Source organism: Solanum verrucosum, unplaced genomic scaffold, assembly GCF_900185275.1.
Source record: "Solanum verrucosum unplaced genomic scaffold, falcon-dt-bn FXZP01000102.1, whole genome shotgun sequence".
Taxonomy (NCBI): Eukaryota; Viridiplantae; Streptophyta; class Magnoliopsida; order Solanales; family Solanaceae; genus Solanum; species Solanum verrucosum.
In genome coordinates this window covers 571,520-583,605 of record NW_026019930.1, presented here as the reverse complement: position 1 = coordinate 583,605, position 12,086 = coordinate 571,520, and the positions used below count along the sequence as shown (strand labels likewise).

Sequence of the window (12,086 nt, the reverse complement as noted above, 5' to 3'; positions counted from 1 at the left end):
GAACAATAAGAACCCTCCACATATATATAAGGGAAAATTGTATGAAATAGCAAACTATTAATTCAAATTAAATGTTATAGCCATAGTTTATTTTAATTGTAATTTGCAGCAAACATCCCTTTTTTTGACATCTGATTCGGTATACAATTATCCCTTTATACATTTCGGTATAAAATACGTTTGTGTTTGTATAAAGAGAGAGAAACGTGTATATACAAATACAAATACATATATTTTCGTCATATACACTTATAATTATACAAATTACAATGTATAAATGAATTTATACAAAACCAAACAATTTGTATAAAATTGGATGTTTGTAGCGAATTATACAAATCAAAAGCTCCATAGCAAACATAAAATTTGCTATGGAACGCAATTATGCAAACTATAGTTAAAACATACAAATATGATTTTTATGTTTGTTATATGTGAAAGTTGCTCTATATATAACTATCAGTCTACCACACAATCATATCTTTTCCATAAAAAAGGGGATTTTTGTTCTTTTTAATTTGTTTTAGCCCATATCAATTTTTAAATCATGGTAAGCAGCAGTGATACATGGAGATTGTGTGAAGAAAGATGATCAAGATTATTATGCAAGATAATTCAAACCAAAAGAGAAGATTTGTTAGGTTTTTGCCCTGATTTTCTTACCTTATTTGAAGTTTAATTTTTCCTTAAAGAAAAGACAAAACATTATCATAAATGTTTTTACTTTTCACAAAAGGAAAATATATTTTTCTTTCATATTTGGTTTATTCTTTCCTTAGAAGAAAAGTTAGGAGATCTATAAATTGAAGACCCCTCTTCTCACATTAAGAACACAATAGAATCCACAATGTAGTCGTTTAAGAGTCTTGTTTATGGGGAGATTTTCTCCTAAACATATTTATGTTTTTCAATAATAAGTTTTACAATATGTAGGTCGCTTGACCAAACCACATTAATAAAATATGTCTTTAGTATGTTTTTAATTATCGTCTGATTTATCAATCATATGATATGCAATTGTAAGCTTTCGCATGACACCAAGATCACTTTCAAACCCAACACATATATACGAATTGATAAGAAAATATACAAATCAAATGAAAAGAAAATCTGATTGAAAAGAAAAACAACTCAACATCTACTAAAAATGCTTTAAATAATTGAATGAAAAGAAAAACATTATAAATTAAATGAACAAATTAAAATCTGACGGATGACTAAAAATATATTGATAACACTTTAGCTCAATTGTCCAACTTTTAGAAAAATAAAATTTTATCAAATCAAGATGAAATGAGTTTTTAATAAAGAGATGAGTCATATTAATGAGTTATTTTTTATTTTTTATTTTTTATTTTTTATGTTTAGATCTTATTGTATATATAGAGATCTTAAATTATTCTTTCAGTCAAGATTGGAAGAGTTAACCAAAATAAGCTATTATTTGATTCAATTCACCAAAATAATATGAAACTTTAAAATTTTACAAAACTAGTATAAACATTGTTGGTAGTAACGTATTAGGCTTTATTTCATTTTAAAAAATAAACGGACTATAAATACTTGAGAGACGGCGTTAAAGAAGATTTACGTCACTAGAAGTAACATTTTAGGCTTAAAATGTTACCATCAATAACGAGACTCTGCAAATCTGCCACTTTCGAATCTTTGTACCAATTTCGTTATTACGAAGCACGTTTAAAAGGTAAAATGTTACTCTTAGTAACGATTCTGTCGAGTCAAATCAAGTCTGCTAACTGAGAATCTTTGTACGAAATCTGACGTTAAAGTCGTTACTATGAGTCATGTTTTAAGACTACAACGTTACTCTGAGTAACGATTCTATCGAATCATGTCACGGGGAACTGAAGATGTCTTATTGATTTGATATGTCAATAAAATGTTACTATACGTTACGTTTTAACTTTAAAACGTGACTGACAGTAACAACAAACTGCTAAAGTGTTCCTTTTACAATTTGACCACGGATCATTATAAGAAATGGTTGTGTAGAATGTTTAGCTCATTCCAATAATTTCCTACAAAGCTTCTGCTTATGTGCCCCATTGTTGAATCAATACTCACAAAATTTTAATAAGTAAGCATTGTCAATATGTTGTAATGTATTTATAAAAACATATTTTAATAACTATAATGCATCTTATTTTTGGGTATAGGATTTTTTATGACTAATTTTAAAGATAACGTGATGATTGCTTTGTATTGGGGTGGTGAAATAATCAATGAAATGAATGAATTTCGATATAACGAATGGCCAGAATGATTGTTAGCATGTCTATTTCGACCAACTGCGTTGAATTAATTAAATTGTTGCATGAGAAAATGGGGTCTGATGGTGAAAACATTCAATTGGATATTTCTGAAAAATATACATGCTCATTTCAAGGTAACATTACAAGATTTATTGAGTTCAAAATTGAGAATGACCAATCTTTGCTACAATTTTTTGTCATTCCTCAGAAACTTTTTGAACAAGATTGATATAAATCTTTTGGAGATGTATATAAAGATTAGACCAATAAATAAAGATAATCTATTTCGAATGAATGATCAACATGGTTATCATATGAATTTATTAGCTCAAAATTATGAATTTGCCACAATCAGTCAGCCTCATTATGCATACAGTGCAACACATGGTATCCATCAATCATTTGGTGTAGGCCTTAATGAACATGAAAATCAATCATTTGCTGAATGCTTGAGTAGTCAAAGACATATTGAGAGTAGCCACAATCAATATGAAATCTGATAGAGTAATCTTTTCATATAAAAAATAGTAATTCTATTTAGTAGCATGAATAATATATATTTTCATTTTATGTATTTCATGAAATTAACTTATTTTTTTCTACAGAGAAGATGAAGTTACCTTTGATTTGTGTAATGATGCACATGCTCAAAGAAGTTATGAAAATTCGGAGGAGGATGAACCTTCAGAAGATGATGGAGAGAGTAAAACCATTGAAAGTGAATCTGATGAATATATTGGAGATTTACCTAAAAATAATAGTGCGGTAGATCTTCAAAATCAATTTGATCAGGATGTATCTGAAATGCAAAATAATGATATACCTTATTTTACAACATTGGAGAATGGGAAATATATTTTTATCTCTACTCGTGAATCCGAAATGAAATGTTGTTCTGTTTGGTCCGAGGATGCAAAAAAAGATTTAGAAAAAGATATGTGTTTTAGCAGCAAAGCTAAGTTGAAACGGGTTGTGATAATTTAGAGTTTGCTCAAAAATAAAGAATTCAATGTTGTAATATCAAGTAAGAGCTTATGGACTGTGAGATGCAGGTTTTATGATTCATTGGGTTTTCCATGGTTTCTTCGAGGTTGAAAAGTCACTACCATGGTTAGACTTTCATTAGAGCAAATCATTGAACAATCTACTCGTAGATGTCAAACAACTCACCAATTTGTTGAGCAAAAGGAATTGTGGACAAGCAGTTTCAAAATGAAGTGGGAAAAGAACTATGAAAGTTCAAAAAGACACTTTGTTTATGATTGAAATATATCCACAGGGGTATATATGAGGTTAGATCTATATAGATTGATGGTACTAGTGGTAATCCTCATTGTGTTTCACTAAGTGAAAAAAAATGTGATTGCGAAAAATGGGCAAATTTGCACTTTCCATGTTCACATGTCATGAAGGTTACTAAAAGAATGGGAGCACTAACTAGAAATTTTGTAAGCGAGCATTTCACAATAGAGAATTATGTTGCAACATATTCTGGGTAATTGTCACGACCCGATTTCTCAAGTCATGATGGCACTATAACCCACCAGTAGGTAAGCCACCCCGTAACCCGGAACAACAAGTAATGGGTCTGAGGGTAGAAACTAAACAAGAGTAGGCAAATAACAATATAAACAGGCGGAAGCAAACCAAAAACACATATACAAATAAGATCTCTCCCAGAACCTAGAAGTCACTAGTACAGAGCTACTAACAAAATGAGTACAAGTCCCAAAAGTGGACAACAGAGACTAAACTGTCTCGAAAGGTAAAAGACAAGTCTATATATATAGATGGAGACTGAAATAGTACAAAACGTCGTGTGCTCACTCCCATCTCCGGATCAGTCTACTCCAAGCTCAATCAACGCTGGCTACTAGTGCCCGGACCTGCATCATGAAATAGATGCAGAGCGTACCATGAGTACCAAAACAACCGGTACCCAGTAGGCATCATAGGCCGACTGAACTTGAAAAGTAAAGGCAATATGAAAAGAAGGAATAACACAAATCGAAGTCAAGAACTAAAATCTAACTAACAAGGGAATGCACACGAGTGTACAAAGAACTAACTAAAGTAATCTATAAACTAACTACACCTAACTGGGCCCCCATAAGCCCAGAAGGTACACTCGTGCGCAAGTTAAATAAAAACTCGAACGGACCCCCATAAGCCCGACGAGTACACAGAATAACTAAAACTAAAGAGAATTGCATATAAGAACCCAAGAACGGAGAACACGAATCAGAACCTCAACCCTAATTAGTAAAATATGACAGTACGGAGGCCGGACCTCTAACCGGATGCTCACCAGAAGTACCCAAGTAACCAATCACAAATATCAAGTATATGAGGCCGGAACTCTAACCGGATGCTCTATATAAGTATCTAGGCAATAGAGGCCGGAACTCTAACCGGATGCTCTATATAAGTATCTGGGCAATACAGGCCGGAACTTAAACCGGATGCTCTATAAAGGTGTCAATGTAACTGCTGAAAGAGTCCTAATCGATCCACACTCATAAATGTCCGTGGACGCCGTCCATACTTAGCCAATCAATGTAAGTCCTTGGAACCAAATTGAAAATCAAATTCAAACCGCGAAGTAGAACTAGTGTCGCCAATGTAACTCGTGAAGCCGTAACATCGGGGAAAATAAGGATAACTATAGTCGGAGAAAGAGTATCGCCTAACTAAGGCCCAAACTATCAGACTCAAGTCTGCTACACTAGTCTACAGGGATCTAAGCCGGCCGAGTGACGTCGGGGTAAAACTAAGGCCTATTGGATTCGAATAATGTATTTCTAAGACAAGCCCTAGTCAAACCTAAACTAAGGCCCTACATTCTTCAAATAAACAATAATTAAGCATGCAAGCACTCCACATAGCAAGGAGGGTCCGTTAATAACACAAAGCATGCTCACAGTTACCCGATAATTCCCGAAATAGGCCGAAAACATGATTTCTTAACACCTATGTAGGATTCAATAACTACCCAACCCAAATCCCAATTAATCAATATGCATTCACATTCTCGAGCTCAATCTAAGAGAGGAAAACCGTAGCCTACTTATAGGCCAATCACACGCGCTCCAAAATCACTTCTCCAGAGCTTTCCCTATCCGAACGTCCTCGAAACGCTGCCCCGCTATCAAAAATAGAGTCACACCGTTAATACAGTCGTTTAGACACCAAAATCACAACAAACGAAGACGGGTCAATTTTGGTGTCAAAACGAGAATCGTGGGACCCGCACCGAACTGTCCAAATTTGACTCCGTCAAGACACACTAAACATCACCCTAAACTTGTGTTCCAAAATGAAACATAATTCGGGGCTCAAAACACAGCAAAACCAACAAGCAAGAAAATCCCATTTTAATCAACTAAAAAAAAGAAATCAACAACAGCCTAAACTCAAGATCTACAAGAATCTAATGGTGTCCAACACTCTTTGAACACTCTACGATGAAGCCACGACAATTCTCAACACGTGAGACTTCGAATCACCCAAAACCGAGGTAAAATGAGTGAGATATGACCAAAACAATAATACCAAAAATAAAGGCTCGAAAAAGGTATTGCAGTCAGGTTTTATCGCGAAATTACCTCGAACGAGGACTCCAAATCACTATCCGAGCTCACCAACACGTTGTCCTCGAAAAATCTCACAACTTTGCCTTTTGAATCGTCCAAATCGGTTGAGAGATGAGAAAGCTATGAGGGTTAAAGTTTTGGGAAATATTGCTGAAAATCTGCATTATATTGCAGATTTCTGCAATTTTTCCAACAACTAAAAACTCCGACGGGGTACTCCGATCTCGTTCGGAACTCCGTGCACGCAAACGAGATATGCAACCATACCAAATTTGACATTCCAGACTCAACGGCGCAGTCGAAATTTCCATCAGAGGTCATTTCGATAAAAAGTGGGTCCCACTTCCAAAAGCCATTTGAAGTCAAAACCCACAAAAGGGCTCGGAAAGATATCGAAAACCTCCAGACACAAAATAAGGGTCAATCTAGACCAAACTCGACATTCCGAAGCTAACCACGCTGATGGAATTCTCATCTGAGTGCGTTTACTCAGAACGTTGACCAAAGTCAAATTTAGGCTTAAACTTAAAGTTAAAACGCCTAATCGCATCGACTCACACTGAAAACCTTGGGAGTCATGACGACCATGCTATTAGCCTAAAATGACCCTTTCGGAGCTGATGGAATCGTCAGAATTGGATTCCGATGTCATCTTCTTGAACTTTTGATCGAAAATGATCGTTCAAGGTTCATAAGCTCCAAAACACAAAAACTTGCACCAAGACCAAACGAACGACCAGGTGACCGAACTGTCACTCCCAACAAGTCTTAAATGACTTGGGGTCGCTATAGGAACGCTCTAAACGACACACAGAAGACAAGACACAGAAATGACCATGAGGGTCATTACAATTATTCTCACCGATTGGGCACGAGACATATTGGCCATCGCCAAGTTTTATGATGAGAAGTAATGAATTCTATCGTCGTCCCAATCGATCAAGGACTACTAGAATTCCTAATAAGATGGATCATGATCCTGCAGTATATGGGCAGACTTGTGGATTGTGTAGACAGACCGGGCATGATAGGCGTAGATATCCAACTCGAAATCAAACTTAAGTGGATAGTCTAAATATGTATTTTTACTTTCAAATAACTCTAATTATGTATTTTGCTTCATTTTAATTTGTATGGCATCATTTATATTTTTCAAGTTGTTCAAATATTCATGACCAAGTTCATGATTCTGTATGTCTCACTTGAAAATGATCTCGAACGTTTCAAACATTTCTTTTCACTCAAATTTATTAATTGCATATTTGCATTACAGATTAGGTCATCCAAGATTGTACAGTTCACACATTGATCCAATCAATCTCACAATTCTGCACAAAACAAGATATCAATTCAATCAAATGCTACCATTTCTTCGCCAAATCACTTCTTATACGTTCTAACAACAAGAAAATAAACCAAACAAACTAGTAAATTATAAGAAATACAAATAAATCATTTGTACAATTTTTAGGTATACCTGAAGTAGTGGTAGAAATCTGGCTATTTCATTTTGGGTAGTTTGTGAGGCTTTACAAAGAAAATGATATAAGTAAGCTATAAGGTCACACTCCCCCAACTATAAGACCCAATTTTATCGATGTCCTCAAGCATAGGGAAGTACATAAGCTTCAAATAACCACCAGATGTATCCGCCATCAACATACCCACAATCATCCAGAATATGTAACATATGGCCTTCTGATTGATCATATCTTGTGTTGCCGTGTTCAGCAACTCTGGTTGGCTTAGCATGTATGCATTAAATGCAGCGACCTTGAGGAAATTTGCTTTGAAGTCTTCACGAGATGGAATGAAACCTAATAATCTTTGACAAATGTTTTGCCAATTCCCTATGGTCTTTATCGTCTCATTACCAAGTACTGGATCACCATTTACAGGTAATCCATACAACACCTCTAAGTCCTGTAAGGTGACTGTTGCTTTACTTGTCCTAAAGTGAAAAGTATGAGTTTCGAGATGCCATCGCTCAACTAATGCAGTGATCAAACTACGGTCGATAGCAAACCGATTAGCTCTGTAAACACCATACAATCCACATATTCTAATCACTTTAAGAACTCGTGGATGGATATGATATTTTTCTACGAGCTTCCAAAAATTTCCATCTTCTCTCCTCGTATTAAGAATCATATTAGAACTTCCTTCCCATATATCCTGTGATCTATGAGTGAGCTATCCCGTTAATACATCCAATTCAAGTGGATCGGGATCCAACTTGTATTCACTATTATCCGCCATAAAAGAAAATACCTATGAGATACATATGAAAGTAAACTTAAATGTTAGCTCAAATATTGTTATGTGATTTTTTCTTGACATTCATCTAAAAAAGAGAAGCATGAATTAGACAAAGCGAATTAGGAACTTGGATAGGCAACATGCTATTACTATGGCTCTAATTAACAAGGTTTTGATACCAAGTGAAAATGATCCCAAAAAAGTGTCTTGAAAGATCTAAAAAATTATTTGGCATTATCAAAGATTGTATCTTCTTCATATTAGAAAAAGAGAAAACCTGGAAGTTTATATAAGATAGTATCTGGCAGGAGCAATGCCTGCCCTTACAATCAAAGCGATTTTCTTTATGCAGTTGATACTTTTGCTCATCAGAGCTTCCGTTATTCAAATCAACGATAGTTGGGATGTGAAAGTTGCTACGAAGGCAAATCAGAAAATCAGAGAGAGTTCAAGTTCACTGGCCATGAAAGGAGTGTCGAAAAATAGTCCAAAAAAATTAAAATCAAATCAAAATCTATAACAAAATAGAATCCTATATTGAAATTCAATTTCATGACTTTTCCCTCAATTTACAAAAGATAGAATTCTTCTATGGATTTGTCAAGCCTTACTTCGTAAAGAAAAATCAAACCTTGAACAAAGAAAATTACATTGAAATAGTTATGGCGCTGAATCTCCTTCTTCCGGCCACACTAGCGGCAAGAATCGGGAACTGAACGGTGTTCGCAGCACTAGATGAGATTGAGGTTAGGGGAGGGGTGAAATTTCAAAGTAGAACTGAAATTGGGTTTAGAGTAGGTTAAATCGTATAAGGATCAAAATTGGGTTTAGGGAAAAATTAGAATTAAATGTATAAATAAATATAAAACGTTACCCGTAGTAACGTTTTCCTACTTAACGTCGTCCCTCATTAACTTTTGTCCGTTTATTCTTTTGAATAAAATATGGACTAATACGTTACTGCCAACAACGTTTATACTAGTTTTGTAAAGTTTCAAAAAAATGTATTATTTCTGTAAATTGATTTAAATAGTAGCTTATTTTGGTCAAAAATTCGTCAAGACTGTGTCATTGATGTCTTGCCAGCTCTTTCCATTTTCAATTCTCGAAGCTATTTCTTTTTTAGTGAGTTTAATTCTCTGTAGTGACGGTTTAAAAAATATTTAAATAATTAGATAACTTGAACTTTAATGAGTAATTTGACAAAATTGATATCTTATCTGCTATCATAATTTGATTTATTGATAATATAAAAAGAAATTCAACCGCTTAATTACTTAATCCTTTTTCAATTGTTTGCTAATAAATATATAATACTCATTATAGGCACAAGGTTGTGTTCGTGGCATGGCATGGTCTCTAATCAATATTTATAATTAAACTTTTAAGAAGGTATATAAATAACATTAATTAATTATGTTAATGCTAGATCTGGATATGTTGCAATATAATTACAAAATAACCGTCCAACTTTTATTACTAGGTTTTAATGATTTTTTTAATTCTATTAGTATTGTTAGTACCTTATAAAAAATATTTTTTTGAATTATGATTATATATAGCATATCAAATTAAAATATGAATTTATGAATTGAGTTAATTAATAAATAAACAGATCAATAATCAACTCAAACTTAAATAAATGGGACGAATTATAAGTTTATGAGCGAATTTTGTCGTCCTAGTTAATGAAACCACCAGTGATCATCCTTTTAGGAACTCTTAACTATATATACATTTACAATGTTAGGAAGTTCACGTTTAACACACTACACTGATTTGTTTAAGTTATGCAAGAATTTTATATTCATGCATGTAAAAATAATGTGCAAACAATGACATTATTTTTATCTGCAAGCAAGTAATAAAACTACCATGCTAAACTACAGCTGCGACTCTATATCAGATAACCAAACAATGTGATCAAAGCCTCGATCTGTAAAGGCTGAGCAGTACATGTGATTCAAAATTGTATGATTAGATGCAACAGTTAACACCTAAAAAGTACTCCGTAAGAAAAATAATTGAAAAATTGTAAATTGAACTATATATACAATAATTCTTTTTAACTGCATAATCCATTTAATGAACTAATTATAAGTATATAAATATTTTGATGTGTATTATATATCTTGTAGAACGTGTGAATTCTGCAACCAATCGTCAGGAATGTCCTCAAATGTTCTATACATCTCTTCCTGAAATTTGTTGCTTCTAATATCATCAACTCCGTGGCCTTCTTCTACTTCCAACGTTGTCTCTCTCTTCTCCATTGTAGTACTGTTTTGATCTCCATGCAAAGAGGAAGTTGTAGCCTCTTGTTCATCACAAACCCTAACTTGATCTTCCGTTGTGGAGTAGTCGTTATTATGATTAGGTTCAAGCAACATAGGATCAATAATTCCCGCAACATCTCCATCTTGTTCCTCCATAACATGATCCGCGTTCTTCTCTTTATTCATCTTCTTCTTTATTCGACACACTACAAAATCTTCTTTAAGAATATGATTATTTTCCTTAAAGAAACTATCCGCGACATGATATTCTACCATCAACCAGGTTTTATCTTGGCCACACTCACTTGTTTCAAACTTGAAATTTCTCTTAAATCCTACCACAGGCGCCGTACGATTCCTCCTTATAAGATGTTCCCCGGTTTGCCCTTTCCATGTCCCTTTAGTAGAAATTCGAGAAAACCTTTTATATTCAGTCTTCCGCTTCTTCAAAGGAGTAATAAAGTAACGAAACTTCTCTTCAGAATTAGCTCCAAATATCTCCCATGGTGGTTGATCTCCATATATATCCGCAAACTGGATAGGACATTGTTGATTCAAAGATAATTCGCCTCTGAAAAACTTCTTAAGATAGTTGATTAGCTCCGTATCAGTAGGATGAAAACGTATTCCCATTGGCTTCGACATTGATTCTAATTTATTATGTGAATTATGAAGTCTACTCAAAGATAGTTATCTATTTATACACATCTTATAACCCTAATGGAAAAAACTCAAATTACTTAACAAACTCAAATTACTTTATTTCCTAAATTACTACTATAACCGTAATTGAACAAACTAAACTTACTTAATTACTACTTCTCAAGTTACTTTATTTCCTTATTTAATTATTTTCAATTTCTAATTTTTATAGGACCACGTGCCCCACTTTTTGAAGCGCCATTTCTCCTATAATTAACTTGATTTAACAAATTAGTAATATTGAATTATAGAAGATTAAAAATATCTTTGAAGATACTTGTTTTTTCCGTTAACTGCAGAAAAAAAAAAAACAAATGAACTAGGTTATTTTAGGTAACAGGAGCTGTTATTTTAGGTAAGTTGTTGAATTCAATTCCCTGTGAATTTTTGTCACATAATAAGATTAATTAATATTTATGAACTAGGTTTTAATTATTTTTTTTCTTTTATTATTTTTAGTACTCTATAAAATTATTATTTTTCTTTATTATGATTATATAAAAAAATGAATTAATAAAAATAATGAATTTATGAATTGAGCTAATTTATAAATAAACAGATCAATAATCAACTCAAACTGAAACGAATTTGGACGGATTATAATTTGATGAACATATTTTTGACGGATAAATTAAAAAAAACATATTAATTAAACTATTGTCTTTAATTAATTACTACTATATATATAAATCATTTTTGATGTAGTGAGAGACCAATAGATTGAATATTTAGTTTGATTTCTCAAATCATAAAATTGATGATTTTAAAGAAAATTTACATTCCAATATAGAAATCACTAACATAAAATAAGGAGGACATACAATCAATCATACATTTTCCCCCCGAATACATCCAATATAATATATAGTACAGGTACAATAACAAGCTAAGTATAATTAATAAAAGTGATATATATATATGTCTTTTCAATGTCAATATATATATATTATTACAAAGAATTACTAATAGTTGTGTCATGTGTA

General features: G+C 33.0%; 2 protein-coding genes across 2 annotated transcripts; both read right to left on the bottom strand.

The window, feature by feature from the left end:
• Positions 1–7,420: 7,420 nt before the first annotated feature.
• LOC125831423 (protein MAIN-LIKE 2-like) lies at positions 7,421–8,017 on the bottom strand. Its single transcript, XM_049510630.1, has one exon. The coding sequence runs from the start codon at positions 8,015–8,017 to the stop codon at positions 7,421–7,423; it is 597 nt and encodes a 198-aa protein (XP_049366587.1).
• Positions 8,018–10,248: 2,231 nt separating this feature from the next.
• Positions 10,249–11,046, bottom strand: LOC125828358 (NAC domain containing protein 50-like). Its single transcript, XM_049507674.1, has one exon. It carries the CDS (start codon positions 11,044–11,046, stop codon positions 10,249–10,251), a length of 798 nt encoding a protein of 265 aa, XP_049363631.1.
• Between the last annotated feature and the right edge of the window lie 1,040 nt (positions 11,047–12,086).